Source organism: Anguilla anguilla, chromosome 6, assembly GCF_013347855.1.
Source record: "Anguilla anguilla isolate fAngAng1 chromosome 6, fAngAng1.pri, whole genome shotgun sequence".
Classification (NCBI taxonomy): Eukaryota; Metazoa; Chordata; class Actinopteri; order Anguilliformes; family Anguillidae; genus Anguilla; species Anguilla anguilla.
In genome coordinates, this window is record NC_049206.1 from 47211204 (window position 1) to 47232573 (window position 21370).

The 21370-nt window shown below is 42.4% G+C and overlaps 1 protein-coding gene across 1 annotated transcript in view; it reads right to left on the reverse strand.

Annotated features, from left to right (window-relative positions):
* Positions 1-11023: 11023 nt before the first annotated feature.
* Positions 11024-21370, reverse strand: part of cnksr3 (cnksr family member 3) — a 49545-nt gene continuing 39198 nt past the window's right edge. Inside the window, exons 16-25 of the mRNA XM_035423085.1 lie at positions 19534-19587; positions 18290-18334; positions 16807-16992; positions 16323-16396; positions 15142-15213; positions 14754-14815; positions 14460-14545; positions 13399-13576; positions 12200-12390; positions 11024-11895 (exon numbers count right to left, since the gene is read on the reverse strand). Of these exons, the coding sequence (XP_035278976.1) occupies positions 11704-11895; positions 12200-12390; positions 13399-13576; positions 14460-14545; positions 14754-14815; positions 15142-15213; positions 16323-16396; positions 16807-16992; positions 18290-18334; positions 19534-19587 (1140 nt within the window). The 3' untranslated portion in view covers positions 11024-11703. The remainder of the gene's footprint in view (positions 11896-12199; positions 12391-13398; positions 13577-14459; positions 14546-14753; positions 14816-15141; positions 15214-16322; positions 16397-16806; positions 16993-18289; positions 18335-19533; positions 19588-21370) is intronic.

The following is a 21370-nucleotide window of genomic DNA, read 5'->3' on the forward strand; positions in this document are numbered from 1 at the left end:
TTACGAGAGACTACTTGTATTCCATAAAACCAATTAAGCATTTTTTTTATAAATGTAATTAATCAAGAAGTATTCCATACCTGTCAAGAAATTATACTAGAGATTAATGGCCTCATTTGAATTCCATCAGGATGTTCAATAAAAGTAGCTTTCTCAAGATATACGCACATGAACAGCCAGTGATGATGAGATAATGCATTTTAAATTGAAGCACCTTTGCTCATACTGCACACAATAAAATGTTCAGTGTTAAAACAACTCTTAAAGAGCACTTGTGGTCCCTTCTGGACACATACGTACTTTGTTAGAGTCAAATGAACACTGGACATGTTACTGAGCGTTTTCTTACTTAATGATGTATATGTGCTACAGTACATACAACACAGAGCATGAGCATGTAGTTTGTCTACTTGCTTTTGAAGACACAGCCTCTGTTTGCTGCTAAGTGGGCTCGCAAAGGGGGGAGTGGGGGGTGCGTGTTGTAACCATCAAAGCGAATCCAATTCTAACTCGAAGTGGCATCACACAGATATACTTGTATGGAGATGCTCCGGGACTCTGTCCCAGCCAACTATGGGTAAGTCCCCCAAGAAAGAGTTTCTCTCTCAGATGTATCCAAGCACCAGAAAATTGATTAAATTAGGATGCACAAAATTTGTTCCAGCATACCTTCCGGCATGGTGGATTTGAGATATTTGCTTTGGATCCTCCAATACATTTTAGGACCTCATTGCCCCTCTTATCAGAGAGTAGCAGAAAGAAAAAGTGGTGTAAACTTCTTGCTCAGTATGTGGTTGTTCTGGCGTTATGCACCTTAGCCTGCACTAATGCAGGGTTCAAACTAAGATCACATCTTGGACGTGCTCGGCTAAATGTAATGTTTGTGATGTGAGAAGTCTTATCAGCGGGCCGAGATTGGGATGACTCATCCTGTCCACCGGTGATGCCTGCCTTGCCGTGTGCCCGCCTGTGCCCGCCTGTGTTGAGGAGATAACTGCACCCCTGCCAGTGTAGTTAAGCCCCAGTGTGAGCACACAACACGTAAAGCGGCCTGACCTTTTTACCTGACATTTCTTCATGAAAATTCCTTTTCGCTGCGTGGTACGTTTACACAAAGAGATCATTCCAGCTCTTCAAAGTCTTCAGTGTGTACCTCAAATCTTCCTACATTCTCAGCATATGAGACAGAGATGGAGATTCGGTGTCCCGCTTCTTGACTCTCAAGTTGTCCTATGGGTCTTTCCCGTATGGAAAACAGCAGACAACGGGACACGCTCTGCCCTGGCTTGGCACAGCCTTCGCAGCATTGTAATTGTCCTCCGGGCGGCATCTGCGTCTGGCACTTTGACAGGCTCGAAACGTTTACACCTCCTCCTTAGCTTAATCTCCGCTGTAAGGAGGTGGGAACGGTTCCCTTTCAGCGATGGGCTCCCATTCAATTCAACTGCGCGTATTCAGCCATGCGTACACAAAGATGCTCATACACGCACACACAGGCGTTCACACACAGGCACACCCGGCATGCACACGCACATTTACTGTTAGCTTAACAGTGTAACTGTCAGTTTGGAAACACTTGCATCTGGCTATTGAAGTTTTTGTTGGAGATTATATCTAATCTCAGCGAGCTCGTCTTTATCTACACTTTTGCTTTGAAGCTTTTCCCATAAACCCTCCAAGTGACTTTAGTTAACATAATGGTGCGTTATTCCTGAAAATGTTTGTACAGATGGTATAACATTCCTGCTTTCTCTGTAATTTCTTTTTAAACTTTAGATACAGAACAGTAGTGCAACTCAAAAGGTGAGAGCAACAGACATAAAAACACAAGGCATTACACTAACAGCTCCACACTGGCATCTTGTGGACAGCCACAGAACTTCATCTACTTCCCCCAATCTCCATACAAACACGCCATCACTTAATTTAATGGCATTACACAGAGCATCTGCTAGACACAAACACAAAAGATCAGGGATCGAAGCTAATTAATTCACCAGCACATAATCCCAAAGGAGGCAGCAAGAGCAATAAGTGTAGGCTCAATTCACAACTTGTCAACAACCCCACTGAACATTAAACTAAGTCGTATAAACAAGAATAAAACCATCCTAAAATGCATTAAACAACACTATACACACAATAGCAAAAAAACATAGGATGAAAACAGCCAATACATGAGACCTAATAAGATGTTAGGGATGGGTAAAAGTACTAGAGGGTCAGGGTGGAGGAACCCAGGTTCAGTCTGAATAGGTGAGTTGTCTGTGTAAGAAGATGGCCAACATCTCGGCTGTTCTTACCACCATGGGAAGGACACTCCACCATGAGGGCCCAGAACAGACAGCACACGTGACCGTGAAGCGTGGGCTCGGAGAGGGTGAGGAGCCAGAAATGCCTAGGCCAGGACTGCCCAACCCTGTTCCTGGTGATCAATCGTCTTGTAGGTTTTCACTTCAACCCTAATTTGGCACACCTAATTCTACTAATTAGCAACTCAATGAGATCTTTAGCTGTTGAATGAGGCGTGCTTTGTTAGGGTTGAAGTGAAAAGCTACAGGATGGTAGATCTGGGTTGAATGGCCTAGGCTTTGGAACAGGGGAGGGGGCTGGCTAAAGTGTGCTAGCATGTATGGTCTGAAGATCTTCAGAAGGCATTAAGGGGTATTTCTCTTGGTAGGCTAACACCAAGGTTTTAAATTTGAGGTGAATGGGTACGGGTAGTCAGTGGAGGGCAGTGAGGAGCAGGGTTACGTGGGAGTGTTTCCAGAGGTTGTAGACTACACAAGGGGCTGCATTCTGGACTAGCAGCAGAGGCCTGTTTGTGGAGGCAAGGAGGGCAGAAAGAAGAATAAAGGGACCAAAGGCCTATTTACAGTAGAGAAGTTAAGAGACCAGCGCTCACACCATCATACCCATCGAAAGAAATTAGGTCAAATAATTCAAATAATTCATAAATGGCCTGCTTCACACAACTACAATGTACCATTCACTAAGAGGGACTGGAGGTACAGGGGGGAGGCCGCTTTTCATGGCTTTGTAAAGAGCACTTACGGTGCAGTCAGTCTCAACGACCAGGTGGGGAAAAGAGCCGAAGAGCCATGCCTTTTAATTTAATCACGCTCTTCATTTCACAGAACAGCCAGTTCCTCGGCGGGAACATTTTCGCGATAGGAGCTCGTCTCGCGGCCGCACGGCAAGCGGAACCGCGGCGCTAAGGGTGACGCGGGCCGCGGCGATGACGCCTCTGAACAGCGTGCGCTAAAATAGCTCTGAGCCCCAGTGCCACGTCACGCAGGGCGCTCTCATCCAAAACGCGCTGGGAAACGATCTTGGCGCCCCCTCGTGGGCAACCAGTGCATTTGCTCACCATATCGTTGAGTAATTCACTTCAGATAAAAGCGGCAAAATAAGGTGTGTGTGTGTGTGTGCGCGGTGTTTATGTGAGTGCCTTTGTGTGTTCACGCATGCGTAGGTAGCCTGGGATTGTCAATGAGGACAACAGGGAAGTCCAGTTCTTTGTGTGACTGGACACAGAGGCACAGACAGACAGCTGGATTAGCTGCACCTGTAAGCGTCTCTTTGTGAATGCCTTTCCTTCGAGTGATGGAATTACACAGTATTTACCACAAGAACACCAGAGACAACATGACACTCACATTTTTCACACTTGTGCATTTCTGGAACATCACATAAAGGAGAGACTCTGTTGTTGGATATTAAGAGTCATTTGCAGTTTGTGAGGGGCACTGTCAAGATTTCTGCCAAATTATTTTAATGCCGTGCAGCAGTCATACATCTGTCATGTAGTTCTAGGCACATTTAAGTGGTCTCAAATAGCAGCTATCATTGTATTCTAAAAACCTCCCAGAAAAAAATGGTGTCAAAAACCATTTGATATGCTCAAGATACATCATTCTATAAAGATTAAATGTATTTTGCACTGACGACAAATTTGTTTTAATGGTAACTTTAATAAGTTACTATTAACTTATTGAAGTCTTTAAGTTCCACGCACATCTATTCAACACAAGTCACCAAAATTATTTTAGCCCATGGAGTTTACTAATTAACTCCATTTCAGCGACAGTCCTCATTATTTGAAGGCACATAGTCACGTAAAGGTAGTGTCGAGTAGTGGCCTTAAGGAGAAACCAATAAGTCATAATCTTCCAAAGAATGATGGAATACAGAATTCTGTACATTTAAACAGGATTTAATGATACAGCGACAGGATAAGAACAAGGGGATTCCAGACCACTGCTGTTTATGAATGTTGTTGCATGTATAGGTTATGCTAGATGCCATCGGGTCCTGTTCAACCAAACGAAACGGTTCTAAGAATACCAACCAGGCCAACCACACGGCCTCACGGACGCAGCACAACACTCGCTTTTCATTGGTTACCAAAGAGCCACCCTTACCATACACAACAGCCTACAGTGGTTGGCTAGATTTGATGCGTTCCACCTAAATTCCCTCGAACAGAACGCATGGCTAGCGTAGAATGCAATTTCAGGAAGCGTCCAGATAATGCTCGATCAGCTATAACTGCCTCGGACAGGGCCAGGGGATAAGGCGCTAACAAAGTCTGAAATAAACAGACGTCCCAGTAATTCAGTCTAGTGCAGCTGGCCAAAGCCCTTAAGAAGAATGGATCTCAAGCACGATTTTCCCACTCGACACAGCCGGCTTTGAAAGCAGCAGTAAATCAGTGTGTACAGATTGGAAGGCTCAATTAAACACCAGACAACATTAATGAAGCCAGAGTTTCGCTCTCTGCGGCCCTCTACGGCGACATCCTGTTAGTGCGGTGTCTACGCTCAGCTCTCCTGCTCAATTTTGTGGAGAGGAAATTTTTTAAGAAGACCCCCATTTTAAATTAAGGGGGACCGCAGGGTCTTTACAGCCAGGGAGGTACCACACAGGCCCGGCTCATCCCTGACTCGGCAGGCGGTGCCGACGGGGGGCTCCATACGGTACCAGCTGGGTCTGCAGGTGCTCCAGCAGCTGCTTCTGGCGCCGCTCCAGGTTCTGCTGCTGCAGCTGCTCAGCCAGCTGGTGGAAGATGGAGCGGTCGATGGAGTCAGAGACCATGGGCCTGGGCGAGGGTCCCCGCCCTCTCCATGTACGCTAGAGTCCCCGCGCTTTCCCAACACACTCGAGTCCCCGCACTTTCCCAACACACTCGAGTCCCCGCTCTTTCCCAACACGACAGAGTCTCTGCGCTTTCCCAACACACTCAAATCCCCGCGCTTTCACAACGCACTCGAGTCCCCGCACGTTATTTCGACATGCTTGAGTACCTGCTTTCCCATCACACTTGAGTCCCTGCTTTCACAGCATGTTCAAGTCCCCGCACTTTCCCAGCATGCTCGAGTCCCCACGCTCTCCCAACACCCCGAAGCACGAAATCCACAATCAAAGCAAATGAACCCTCAATTCTCTGTTTAATGACCGCTTCAACATGTGTCCATTCAGTAACTGAAAGTGACTATTGCCATGGTTCCTGCAGATGTGCTGAAATACAGCGCTGTGAGCGTGAGCTGGTTTCAACAGTAATGGTAAAACTGTAATTACACACGATTCAAACTATTATGACACTTCCACTGATAATTACCACAAGTACTAATGGTATAATGGAGTGAGCAGCACTACTGGAACGACTGCTAGAAGTGCTTTTTAGGTCTGAATTCATCAGGGTGCTCAGGGGCTGTGAAAAACGTGACTCTCATTATGTCAGCTGATGGTGTTTTCCTGAACTAGGACTGACTGCCACACAGACAGTAATTGGATTGTAGTGTAGAGGCAGATGAAACTCTCACAGCTAAACAGCTGAAACAAAGGCTGTTTTTCACATCCTGTTTTTGAATCCTTCCTGAAGTCAAACTAGTCCAGAAGGTTCTGGAAAACTTGGTGGAGAATGGAAACGGGTGATGGGAAAGTGCTTGTGGCCCACCTGGACACTAAACGTTGCGACTTGTCGTGAAACTTGTGCATCCCTTCGTGACCCTGCTCCTCCGCGCCTTGTCGGAGGAGGACAGCCTCTGGTCCAGGGGGCTGAGGGTGATGGGTGCTGCGGAGGCCACAGTCAGCTGGGCAAGGAGGGCTGGCAGCTGGACCACCAGTTTCCGGAGTCTGCAGGAGAGAGGACAGGGACGTCTGCTGCTCCTTCTTCTGCTGCTGCTGCAGGCTCCGCACCAGCTGCTGCAAAACGCACGCCACTCATATTTCCAGTATTACAAATGTCAAAGTATGAAAAGTGTTTGGTTGAGCGTACACTGTAAAGAACACCCTGCGAAGACTGACTAATAAAGGCTGGTAACATCCAACCAATCACTTTCCCCAGGTTTTAACAGCTCAGGGAATGGTACCCATGGTGCCTTTGACCGAAAGAATGTTGTGGCATGGTCCCGTGCCCACCCGTCGGCCTTGAGGGTCTGTGCCACGGTTGCCAACGTGTCTGCGCTATCTGGGAGGCCCAGTCTGGTAAGCTAATCCGCGCACGGCGTTGGCCGGGGTGGTGAGCATCGCTGGAGTTCCTGAAAAGAGCGGAAGGCATCTGCAAAAAAACGAAGCAAAACTAAGCACAGCGAAACGAGCGCGATGCTGCAAATAGGACGCCTGCGGTCTGAAAGAGAGAAGCAAGTCCCGACTGGTCGTTTCGAACCAAAAGGAGAAGTCCAATCGCTCAATATTGGCACAACATCAAATGAATAAAAGGACCTGAAATGAAATCGCCTCTGTACTCCAGTGCTTCTGAAAAACACACACTAGCAGAGCACCACAGGGTTACAGCATGTAAAACTACACATGCAGAATATATGGAGTAAAAATGAACAGAGCTGAGTGGAGAGTGAACACTCTCTTTATTGCTATTTTATTAGTGCTAATAAGTAATGTGTCAGTGCAGGCAGATTAGCAGGTTGTTGCACAAAGAACAGTCAGCTTTTCAGCCACAGATTCAGAACTCTCACAGTAAATGTAAATGTACTGCATTTACATAGCGCTTTTATCTAAAGCGCTTTACAATTGATGCCTCTCATTCACCCACACACTCACACACCAACGGTGAAAGGCTGCCATGCAAGATACCAATCAGAGCTCTCACAGTATTACTGTGTAACAGACACACACATGCACGCACACACGCCACACACCATCCACGCACGCACGCACACATGCAGCCTTCTGTTAGCCTCTCATTCAGGAAAGCTGGCACAGGCATCATAGTGGTTTAGACACAGGGTGATTACAACCAGAGCAGTGGATTAGCATTTTCCCATCAGGCTGTTAATGAGGTTATTGATCTCATTAGCATTGATCTAAGTAGCCCTTACATTATTTCACATTCAGTCAGCCCATATGATCACCTCTCACAGGTGTTACAGGTCACAAATGTTAACTGGCAGAAACTGTGATTATAGCCTGAAAAAGCCACCAGTGTTTAACATATTCCCGTGATGAAGATAAGTGTTTGAAATTCACAGGGGCAGACATTACAAAACAAAATCGACAAGAATATCGGTAATTAATGCACAAACAGCCAGAAATATGACAGTAATGCAAGAGAGTCTATTTACAAAAAGGTAAAACTGTAACTGCATCTCCCTCTAGTGTGGTTACAGAAAATTTAGTATTTAGCATTTTTGTAGACATTTGTATTTATAGATCTTGATAAATCATACATATTCCCCCAAGACAAGGCAGAAAATTTTTTAATATTTACATTTTTTTTGATACAACACAAAAATAAGTTTTTATTATTTTTATTATTGCTGAATGGCCCTTGTGTAGGATTCGGCATCATAGGGCGATTTGGTTCTTGCAATTAAGACCAGAGACATACGCCCCCTATGGGACAAAATTAACTCCCATAGGGGGCGTATGTCGTATGTCGTATGCGTATATTAACTGCTCTTAAATGCAAAAATTTAGAAAATAATAAGACTGCCAATCGACAGCCAATTCTGAATTATGCACTTTTCTGCAAAATCAGTCCGGGCAAGTCAGAGAGAAACACGGCCTTTATGGTACCCCAGGATACATAGAATGAATTCACTCAGGAAACAATTAAGCTACTTGTCATGTGTTCATCTGAGACAGGGGGGAAAACAGCAAATATATTTCTGTTTCTACAAACTCTTCTGGAATTTGCTGTGTCAGAACTGGAAGAAGTGATTACGGAAGTAGATTGTTCGCTGTGGGAATGTGCTTTTGAGCTGTCTAAAATGAATTCCGATAAGCCTCGGGGAGCTGTTTTATTCATCTTAATTCCCAAAACCTGTAATATCATCAGTGGTGATGACTTGAATGCTGAAACATCTGCTAGCCTCCTTCGGCTTTGCACTGTTATCAATAAATGAACAAATATTAGCAAAAGCAAAAAATGATTTTTACACATCTGTGCACCTGACTGCAAACATGGTTATTTGATGATAAATGTGTGTAATAATATCATGAAACCCAGCTCATGCGGGGTTTATTCTGGAATGGGAAGTGTTTGCCACATCCTCAAAACACCACAACTTACATACAGTGCAACAACTGATATAACTGAAATATTTTTCATTTTCATTAATTAGTCAAGAGTTATGGAGTTCATTAATATTTGCTTAAATGGATCATTTTTACTATTTTTTCTCAGCGTGAGCCCAGTGGAGTGATTTAGTGCATTATTTCACCTCATTGTTATTACATGGAAAATAAGATTGTTGCGTAAGATTGTTGTTATGGAGTCTGCTTACAGCAAATCATGCATTGTACCCTAATTCTCTTCCTCTTGTAAACAGTAAACATAGACAAGAGTTTATCGGCTGAACAGATTACAATACAGACCAGCATACTTGGGAGTTACAGCCAAGATAAGCCACTGACTGGCAGCTGTGACTCAGAAACAAACAAAACAGGCTGTTTCTCCAGCAAGTTAAGGACCACAACCATCTATCTCTCTGCAGACATGCTTGTCTGGAAGAACTTCATAGTGTCTGACTGGAAATACCATGTATTTCCCCAAAAACGGTAAAGGCACTGTTTCATTTACTTTCAGTGTGGAATTAACACAATTCCAAACACACCCCTGCATTTGCTTGATGTCAAACCCCACCGATCAACATCCACCCCCTGACCCCAGCCTGCATCCTGCAGTCCGATGTACTTGTTGCATATGGGCTGGCGTTGCCCTGCTACAATTAACTGACACCCCACAGTCAAACGTGTTGATACAGATGAGGGGAGAACAGGCTGGACGAAGCGCGTGCAGAGCAGGAATGTGAAATGGTGACCATTATCACCTTTTTGTTCTTGCCTTTATACAGGTTGCTATGGAAACACAGCATATGGAATTCAAAGCAGAACAGGAGTCACCCAAGGACACGGCGTGAGCTTGTTGAGAATGCCAAGCTATATGGCCTGGCCTGAACCTAATGAATATACATAATACCATGCCTCACATTTGAACATGAAGGTTTGTGTTTCCAATTCCTGTCCCCTAACATTACACATAATAATAATAATAATAATAACAATAATAATAATAATAATAATAATAATAATAATAATCATCATCATCATCATCAGTGAATTCCAAAACTGGCTTTAAATCACAGGAGGAGTTCTTTCTTTAAATATTGTAACACACAAAAAATTATAACAAATAATTAAATAATAAATAATAAATGGCTTAGGAGTTGTGCAGTCAAGTTGGTAAAAAAAAACACAGAAACGAAAAGAACCACTATTGTAAAAAACAGCTAAATTAACCATACCATTTCCAAGACCTTCTGAATGCTTTTTCTCCAAACAATTTTCAATTTCATCAGTATAAAAGAATATAATTTCCCCTTTTAGTTGAGCATTAAATATAGCTCATTACCGTTATTTCATACAGCCTTTTATGCTCATAAGTAGAATTCTTGACCCCACTGTAGCAACTATAGGGAGTTATTTAAGGACATGAAGCACAGACCGAAATGTGGAAATATACTAACCATACGGAAGTTCAGTTGGCTGCATGTCCCTAGCCTTGTTCTGGAGGGAGTAGGTGTGGTTTCTTATAGTTTCTTCTAAAAGTGAAAGGAAAAACCAAAAGCATAATGGTTAACTAACACGGTTAACTGCGTAATAAATGGAATAACGCCACGATGCGATGTATCGTTTCACTTACCTTGTATTTCTACTGTGGGTGGAGGGGCAAGAACAACAGGCACAGTCTTCATCTAAATCTTTACATGTTTCTCCTGTTTCACCTATGAAGACATCGTTACAGCATTTTTTTTTTCCAATTACAGGTTTGATTGGCCATGTCACCAAGGGAGGGAGGGATTCAATAGATGTGATCGTCTTCATCTCATTGCACATCAGAGTCTCCTCTTGCAGATTTGCACAGTCTGCTCCAACTGGACATTAATTAGAGTTTTCAGAAACAATGACTGAGCATCTTCGCTGGTGGACAGTAGGGTACATAAAATGGAAGCTGGCGGAATTTGAGTTGGTGCTTGTCCCGTCCACGAAAATAACAGATGACTTGGCAGCAGTGAGCCGGGTCTTAATACAACTGGATATTACAAATTTGGAAGAAAAACATTTCAGATCAAAACTGGATCAAACAAATAAAATACAACAGATTTGTTTTTTCCCCTTTTTCCTTAGAGCTCACCCTCTGAGGCCAAGTTTGAAGTGCAAATTCCTGGTTCAACTGAATTCCTCAATATGAAATATGTCCAAGAAGCAGGCTCAAATACTGCATGACTCAAGCAAGGACCCTGAAATGCTACTTTTATTGTTTTAAATATAGAAAGTTCTAAACAATTATTGTATATTTATATTTATACAAGTACTTGCATTCTTACAAATGAAATGGAAATAAATACAACTATTTTACAGTACCACACGTTCAAAAGACATCTACAGTAGCATTTAGATCAGACATCTACAATGAAGCTACAATTAAAATCATGTTTCATGCATTTAAAACAGTACTGTTATTAAATTAAAAGGTTAAAACAAAGACTTTCATTCACTGTTCATCGATCAATATTTTTGTATTATATTCAACTGAATTCATATACAAGTCAAAAAGAAGGGAGGTCCATTTAGTTTGAGAGGCAAGAGCACTGCTTTTTACACAGTAAAGATATTCTTATTTAGGCAAACTTTAAATTTTAAAGAAAGGAGTCAGTAGTGCGATATTTAATGACAAGTGCATACGTGTGTGGGAGAGTGAATTTTGGAACTGTGAATTCCCATTTTTTAAAAACAAAAAACAAAAGCACAAGGACAAAATAATACACTACCAGTGTGAAGGTGCATGATGAACCAACATGGGGAAAAAACCATCAAATGACAAAAAGCATTTTCTTCAAAGCAGAAGATGAAAAAAGACACCATCACTCCTGCAACTTCATCCACTCCAGTTCCATTTGTTGTAATAAAAATATCTGTCCAATTAAGTGTTCAGTCCTGTAAACCTACCTGGCATAAGGCAAAAAGCCATGTTAAGAAAAAAGTTAAAATCAGTGTGTGAAACAGCTCCAAATAGGATGTCCTTTTCAGCTGGGTATTAGGCAGACAGCCAACATCCTTAACTTGAGCAGGGAAACTATGGTCACATTATGGACGCTGAAGCTTTTGAGGGGGGGATATCATATCTGGCAGGGGTTTTATGGGTAAACGTCCCGTCGCCATGCCCCAAAGCAGCACTGTTCAAACGCTGGTCTCGGTGTAGAGGATTGTGGGGCCAGCTGCGGCAGGCTGCTCCCCGTCTTCCCCACAGAGCCCATGGCAGATCTCTTGAAGCAGCAGCACGTTGGCCTCCTTCCACTGCCTGTATCTGAGCGCGTTCAGGCCGGGATCAGCCAGCAGCTGCTCAATGGTCAACAGGTCTGCCTCCTTAGCCTATCACAGGAGACAGAAGGTCTGCAGTCACACAAATCTACACAAGAACTTTGATTCATTTATGTATTTACTTTACATAAGTAAAAGAGCATTTCCATTATTTTCAGATAAGTCATTAAAGATATATAAGGTGGACAAACCAGACTGATTAGCTCTCAGATTTGCTATGTCATCTCACAACCTGCAATACAATACCCTAATATTTGCCAATGAATATTTACAGATGTGTGAAGACATGGATTGATGCTCCCCTCTAGTGGCCAACTCAGAAATAACGTCAGTGATAACAGCCATCAAAACTCACCTTCAGAGTGCTGTTCAAAGTCCTTACGAGGTGTAACTTCTCATTAATGGTGTGGTTTTTACAACGTTTAATAAAAGAACTTCTGAAATCCTTTTTGGTGGAAGGCTTGTGTTCCCCAGTCGGAGACAGGCTCGCTTGCTTTAGATGTATGTACAGTTGTTCCATTTCGTCAGAAGTGACTTCTTGATTCTCTAAATAGACATACAACACACCATTACTACTTTAACTAAGGACTGCTACAGTGGAATGGTACATACACCAGCGTTTCCCAACCTTTTCCTTCCACAGCACACTTTCCAAATGTACAGAATCTCATGGCACACCACTCTCAAAAGCAAGCCACGTGCTGACGTTGATGTGTCCTGTCAACAGCAGGACTGAATGTCCTATTGGGGGTTTTAATTGTGCCATATGCATTTTAATGACTCTTATTTTGGCCTTTGTGAATGGGATTGGTTTATTTCAGTTTTTTAAAAATTTGAACTTTTAAATTATTTTAAAAGGATTACTCGCGCGGCCGCCAGGCGGCAGACCAGAGTGTCACGGCACACCGGTTGGGAAACTGTGAAATATACCATTACATTACATTACATTACATTACAGGCATTTAGCAGACGCTCTTATCCAGAGCGACTTACATAACTTTTTACATAGCACTTTACATTGTATCCATTTATACAGCTGGATATATACTGAAGCAATGCAGGTTAAGTACCTTGCTCAAGGGTACAACGGCAGTGTCCTTACCCGGGAATCGAACCTGCGACTTTTCGGTTACAAGCGCAGTTCCTTACCCACTGTGCCACACTCCGTCCATGCACAAGGCATTTTACAATCGTAGTGGACATACATTTACCAAGAGCCATTCAGCATATAACTCATGGTTATGGCTATATTTTTTTTTAGTGAACAAGAACAAATGGACGCATGTATTTTTATGCATAAAACTGCACACAAATCAGGTTTCATTATCATACATTAAAAATACCACCAAAACAAGGTGAAATATTAAGGGAGTACATTTTTCTGAACTGAAAAATTTGTGTGTGCACTCCTTTATGTTCCTGTAACTGTTGCTGTAACTAAAGCCACCTGATCTTTATGGTGGTTCCTGATCACTGGCATATCCTGGGAGGATGGAGGATTCTGGGAACCCTCTTCACTGCAAGTCTCACTGGCTGCCTGTAGGGGGAACTCACTGGCATCTTGAGAAGAGCTCTCCGAATTCTCAGGGGAGGTGTTTATGGAGATTTCCAGCCAGGACTGGCTGTGATTGGCCAAGGAGTTCTGTGATGTCATGCCGTCATTTACAGGGGACGGACCGGGGTCTCCAGTCTCATTGTGGGAAGGCGAAGAGGAAGGCGGTTGGGGACTCACCTAATTGAACAAAATTGAGTCAAAAGTCATAAAAATGTATTGAGATCTAGTGGTTACAACATGAGCACTGAAATATCAACAAATGAATTCATCTCTGTTCTCCTTGACAGTGTCTTTATTATGCAAGTACAGGAGCTCACAGTCACAACTAAAATGGAATATAACAGGACTTAAATTATCTATTAAATATCTAGAAATGAAAGCAGCTGTTGGTCAAACATAGGTTTACTTATTTCCTTTCAACCTTTTTTATTTCACTAAGTGCTACTTATGTGTGCGGTATTTACCAGAGAAAAAAGGAGGTCATTATGTCAGGAAAACAGCCTGGTAAGCAAATGTGCTGTTAAGCACACAAGACACTAAAACAAGTCTTCTTTTGACAGTTATGCAATGCAAACCCCATAAATAATGTTTCTCATTCCTGATTTGTGTTAATCCTCATAATCAGCCTATGATGGAATCATCAATGGACAGAATAGAAACCAAAAGACAAATCCGTTCTTACTGGATGTAAAAACAAAAACAATGGACCAGTACTACAGCTACAAACAGCCTTTCTTCTCACTAATATCTTTCATGTGGTCTGTATCTTGTGATACCAGAAAAGACAGTTACTTGCAGCATTAGTTGTGGCAAGTAAAAAACGGACACTAAAGGTTATAAGAAGACCCTGAACTCATTAATAGTGCACATTTAGACAGAACACACTATTTGTTCAAAAAATCAATAATAGGGTATTCTTCTAAAAATTATAAATATTTCTTTCAACTCCGAGTTGATCAGTACAACGTTTTCAATGCTGAGATGTTTAATTAGGTCTTGGCGCAGGCTGTAATTACGGGGTCTAATCTGGGAAAAGAGTGGCTCGGGGTGACACACTCACCGAGGGTGTGTTCTGTTCCGCATTTGAAGAAGAGATTGCGTCTGTCAGCTCAGCCTCCTCATTATCACTGGCTTCACTGTAACACTCTTTATTAAGACACACGCAAGCACGCATGCACACACACACAAACAAACATACCCACACGTAAACACACAAACACGTACACACACGCAAACACATACACAATTTGTAGGTTCTGAGAAAATGGGAAATGTCTGATTTACAAATATACTGTGAATGAGTTTTACACATAAAAACACATTAAAAAATGATTTAATAAAAAAAAAAACGAACCTCCAGAGCTTCTTTCTAATGGCTCGTTCTGTGTCGAAATTATCTTAAGTTTATTCAGCCACCTGAAACAGCAAAATTGTTACCGTCATACTCCAAATGTCCTATTTCGGACAGAAATGGTATGCACCCTGTATGATGATTTTGTGGGGGGCGGGGGGACTCAGGATGTTGAAGAAGATTGTGCTGAATGTTTAATGTCACACTGTAGCATCGTCCCTGCAGCAGAAGAACCTTCAAAAGTCCCACAGCCGTGATTGGAGCACAGCTGTGTTTTAACAGCACGTGTCTCTTCATTTTCAGCCGAGCTTGAAGCACATCCGTTCCCAGCACGCCTACCGTAGACCACACCGCCCCCTCCCCCCCCTCCCCCGCCGGGCCCCTGCCTCACCTGCTCATCTCCGCGGTGTTCTCTGCCGCAAAGTAGAACGTCATGATCTGAGGGTGGCAGGCCTTCATCGCGCTGCGAGAGACCAGGGGGGGCGGACAGTGAGACGGGGGTACGTGTGAGACAGACCCGGGTCAAATACATATTCGTTTTGGGTTCAAATGCGTTTCTGCGCTTTACTGATCTTGTCCGGTGTATTGGAACCAATGAAACACTCTCAAAAAGTGCAAACCCCTCCTTGTGGTCATATTGGCGGGCTCAATTACACCAGGCAGGATCAACAGAGCCCAGAAAAGTATTTGAATACTGGTGTGAGAAGAGTCACCACTGTCAGACAGTGAGATGGGCGGAGAGGTTAAAAAGGGACAGATAGAGGGGGAAGAGATGTGAAAGAGGCCGAGACAGAGATGGGAGACAGGAAGCCAGACACAGACTAAAGTAAGACGTGTGAGAGATACAGCGGCTAAAAGACACCAGAATCGAGCTGTGAAACTGTTCATGGTGCTGCTCCGAATTATGCATTGGCGTTAGCTCCAGAAAACCAATTGCTACTGCACAGCTAGTGTACCCTTGAGCAATGTATTCAACCACAGATGCTTCAGTAAATATATAAGCTGTAAAACGTTTCATTCAAATGTCTACATTCAAACAGCCATACAAAGAAAGCAAACTGTTCTTTGTAGTAAAGGTTTGCTAAAAAAAATCACAAGAACACATCACAAGACTTTGGCAGGCTCGCTACTTCCTGTGACAGGGAGGAAGTCACCATGCTGTGGTGTACTGTAAGCAACAAACTGTAGGTATGCCTGTGAGAAAAAGCACTTCAACAATCTGCAGTACATACTCCTTAATATAGTACTAGGCTTTAATCAAAACACCAATGTAACTCAATTCATATTTAAGGAAGTATCACTTTTAGATATAAGGTACACAACCTTTTAATAATACTAAGTGGCAAGAAATTATCCTTCATTATTAGTCTTCCACATCGCTATTAAATAAAGCCCATGTAAGTCAAGTGTGGCTAAAGTAAAACATACCCAAAATTCAGTGGGAGAACAGCAGCCTTTTTGAAAGAGCTACAAGCATGACTTTTGCCCCTCCCCCATCATTGTCAGACATACACAACTATGCCTATAAACTTTTTATTATGATTTGAGTATATGAATTTATAAAATGCTTACTACTTCCTCTTGCACTCCACAGCCTGCTCAATTGTGAACTCTGCAAGGTTTATGTACCCTTCTGCTTTCTCAGCCTGTAAAAAAAGGGTACATGGAAATTCAGGTGGACACATAAACATTCAATATTTTCTGTGTGCATACTAGCTGAGGGAGAACTTTTACAGTCAGAAGCATCACTTCCTTGGTGGTTGTCAAAAAAGAACTACTTTCAGCAGTACAATTCAGATTTTGAATAAATGTCAATTCCTACCCTCAAATGCAAATTCAATTGCCCCCCTGCTTCACACCCCCTCCACCATCAAGTTTTGTATGAAAATGTATCATAGCCCACAACCACACCCCCTCGGACTCTGCGACAGGGGCGGACACCTTATCAGGACAGCTGCAATAAGTGCTGTGTCAATCTACTAGTTTCTTTGCGGCTAATTTAGCCCTGACCGGCAGCGTTAGTAGCGAGAGTCATTTTCTTCACAGCATGACTCACCATTTGACCGGCGTACCAGTAGAGAGACGCCCTCTTAAGCACAAACCAGTACTTCTTCCATTTGATCCCGAGGAAAGCTTTGCCCTCCTTCTTCCTGTAGAGCCAGCCCTCGTAGTCCACCTGCCCCAGTTCCTTCACAGAGACCCGCCTCCGGCTCATCCTCACATTGCCTGCCAAACAGAGGCTCTCTTTGAAAAAGACCAGTGAGGAGTGTTTACCTTTGCCCTACCAAAATGTCTTATAAATACAGTAATCTACACAAATCCTTGAAGTACACAAATAACGACAGGTCCGCTACCATTAAACCAGTGGTGGAGTGCAGACCACTGTATCCAATATGTGACCATGGTCTGATAGAGACCAAAACCAAGATTATTTCAGCAGAGGCACCATTGCTTCCACCATTGTATTTTATGACACTTTGCTGGAACTAATATCTAAACAACAACTGAAACCGAAATTAAACATTTGCAAGATTGAGGTTTGTGGCTAAAACCTAGAACAAGAATACATCTGAAAATCCCAATATGCAAATTCTAGAGCAGGTTTTTAACATTACAAGTTAACGAGCAACTGACAGTCAATCTATTACATTATTTGAGTGGGTTTCTGCAGAGTACCCCACTCAGCGTATCTATCATTCTATAAGAGTAATGCTTTTATAGAGTAATAGATTAAAATGTTATGCAGACTATAACAAAATTTAAACGACACACTCAGTGACATGCGTACCAATCTGATCGCTATCAATGGATTCCTTAATAGTGCTACTATCGACGTATGCTGTTTGACTGTTTGCACAATACTGCACACTATGAACATCAGAATTTCAACAAGAGATACAGCTGCGAGAACTCTCGTTAGCACACGCATTACTGAACATACGGAATGAACAGAGACGTATACAAGAAAAAGCACACAGTAAAATGCCTTTTATCTTTTTCTCTGTGGGATTTAGACGAAACAATAATAGAGTTCACTGCTGGATTCGATTCCTCTCTTCTTGAATAACCATATACATCAAAAGAGTATAAATGACTATCAGGAGCTTGCTAGCAGCAAGTATTAATAAAATCTGATACATGCTATTGTCTGAACAAATTCCACTTTGCCAATCTCCTGTCCATATTTCACATGTGAAATGTGATCAGTCTTACTGGACTTGATCTGACTCGTGTTACAGTTCAACCATCACTAAACAACTCAAATACGTTTTGTGCAAGAAACCCTCCAGAAACACACACATGAAAGCATGCATGAATGCACATAAACAAATACATGCATCGCGTAAAAACACATCATTCACAGAGATAAAAGGTTACCCACCATGACCCATACACAGCTTGTTGCCAAGCTGAGCAGCATCTGGTCAAGCATCTCTTTCTATGGGCACATATCTTTGGCTAAAATTATACTTCAGAGCAAAGCCACAGATGCCCGCATGACGTCCGGTGCTGGGTAGCAGAAAAAAAAAAGCACAAACCGTCTTACCTCGGGGTTTCTTCCTGGACTTCTGACGAAAGCACACCTTTGGAGAAGGGGAGGGGAGAGACAGCAGAGGGTGAGATTTAGGAAACAAGCAAGTCCAAACAGGAAGGGTGCAACTGTCCTAGGACGGAGAAGTCACCGACACAGTGCTCGGAGTGACAGCTCAATCACACACCCCCCCTCCCCCCCAAAACGGTACTGCCGAGCATCGATCGACTGGAACATCCTGTTTCACACCACATTTCTCCCCCACCAACTCTCCTCTGCATGTGACATTTCTCTTGTGCGTTCTTTCTCTTTCTCTCTCTGTCTCTCTCTTTCACACACACTCTCTCTCTCTCAGGCTATCATGCAATTACAGATCTGGTTTATTGTTCCTACAAACTACAAAACTACAGCTGTGCACAACATTTGATACTGCCGTTTCCACATGATGCTGTTACAAATGCAGAAGTTGAAGTACAACTCCAGTGCACAAACATACAGATACTGAAATTTTATTTGTACACAGAGGTTGCCATTGAAACAGCATGGCCACTTAGCACATCTCAGTACAACAAGCATCAATGTTGAACGACTCCACATTAGATACGTCTATGAGTTTGTTCAAGTCTCCACATTATCAAGCTAATTAGGCACATGGAGATCGGAGGACAAATTCTACTTCTAATACTTAAATTTAGTACTAGAAATTAATAAGGGCTAGACTGCACATCATTGCAGAAAGAGCAGTTACTGAAGTCAGTGTTCTGGCATAAACTCATTCAACCATTGCTAAAAATTATATTTAAAGAGATTAATGCAGATTGTAAAATGTGCAATAATCTGTAAGCTCCAAAGAGATGTGCAGATTCCTGCAGTTTATGCACAAAAATAAAAATACTTATTTGAATTATTAAATGTGACTGCACTCCCTTGGGGACTTTGCACTAAGTCAGTAATGAAGTAAACAGACTTAAAACAGAAGCTCTGGTGAATGCAACTGCGCCGTTTTACACGGTTTTATGCGTTGACAACTTCCCTTTAAGGAATACTTATATTTAGTGTCAGCATGCCCTGCAAAGCAGTATCATTCAGTCAACAAAATAACACTGCTTGTTTGTCAATATTTAGTTCATGACGTTTGTTCAGCTCAGTTTAATAAAAATGTGCTTTCTTACAATAAATGAGTATTGTGACATTTATTGAGCCATAAAGAAACCCACCTCACAGTCCTGCAAGGAAAGGGCATATACTTACAGAGTGATAGTCACTAGCTGCCAAGGGATGTGCTAGCAGAACAGGGAAAGCAGCCTGTAAATACATGAACCATAAGCAATGAGTGCACCACTGTTACTGGAGACATGACAGTGGATTATTATTTAAGCACAACTCCAAGGCAAACAAACTGCAGTTCATAATTTCAACAAAACGTCCCCAACAACAGAGGAACACATCCGGCAAGCAGATTTAAGGGATACAGCCATAGTTTTAGTGAGCGGTGTGAAGCTAGCGACAGTAAGGACTTTCGCGCGGGTCTGTACTGTTTTAGTGACCCATTATTTACCCTTCTAGGTCTGCGACTGCGTAATGCTGTATCATATGTCAAAAAACAAAAAAAAAAACGGCGGTTGTGGTGGATGTCTGGCAAACCAGATCCGTACCTAAATAAATGTAATGGAGTTAATTGATCACCACCCTCTGCATATAATCTGCTTGCATTCTTCGAAAAACTCTATTTAAACAAATCAAAGATTGCTGGTTAAGTGACAAAAAGCAATATCAACAACATTCAAATTAAAATTCATAGGTTGGCTACATCGAAAGCGAACGTCAGTCTTTACAAAAACAAGTCTAAATTAAACTAGCCTAACAGCACTGACGTCTATTTGTTGAATTCGACGATTTGCCGATTCGTGATTTTTTAAAACACATGTAAACACGTCTGTCCCATGCATCAGTTGCAAAATAAAGTCAAACCTACCATAATCCACGATTTTAGACTTCGCATTTTGCTGTGCAATACTAGAGGCCACGTTTATAAAAAGCGTACAAAATACCACCTTCGGTGTTTTGGGAAGCAAATTAAGTAAATGGTCCCGTTTAATCTTCTGGGAAAAACACAAAGCAGAATCAGAAATCCAGGTACAACCTTTCAGCATAACATTTAATATCACACTTGACCTTTGTCGGCGAATTTGGCCTGTTTCCTGTCGCATTGCATGGTGACTTGTGATTTATTCAATGGCCATTGATAGCTGTGCAGACGTTCTATGATGGAATAATATATTTATCGCCTTTAAAAAACGAAGTAAATTGCAACCTTTTTTGGTTAAAAATTTTTCATTGTTCTTTTTTACATTCTCGTGCATATATTGACCACTGAGGGTCGCTCTATCACCTCGACCGTCACCAGTGCACTCACTTCCACTGTTTACTAATCATCAGTAGAGCTTTCCCAAAATATTACATGGAAAATGGTGAATGAACAACTTCAGCGTTAATGTTCGCGGCCACCCGAAGTGGTGCAGATTTTGTTCATACCGCTTACTAGGGAACCGTGGTTGTAGTCTTACATTCAGACAAAGGCCCCTGCCTTTATCCTACGGGGCAGCAATAATCGTGTTTGGGGGATCATAAATGGCACCTCACTCCCACTCAGCACAAAACACAGCGGGCCAGGAGCAACTCACTCTGTTTTTCACTTTTTAAATAAATCATTTTAAACTAGAAGGGAATGTGCACAGTTTAATCAGCTTGTATTGACATGCTGACATGAAGCAAGAACAGCCACATTACGATTTATGAAAAACAAAAAGGATGGATGCAAGTCCAGAATGCGTATACCTTCACTGGATCATTGAAGCTACGAGAATTCATCACACCGCCTTATAGCTCTGTACTCTTGTGAAAATGTTTGCTTTTTGGCCCAGATATGACTAATTGGAGCCTGTTGGAAAAAAAACCCTTATAATCTCCCTTGTTATTCCACATTGCCCTGGATTGTCACTTTGAATGTTGCCTTAGAGAGTGAACGCTGAGGCACACACTGACGTCTTTCTTTCTTTACAGAGATTCAGACAGTGCCAGGAGTCTG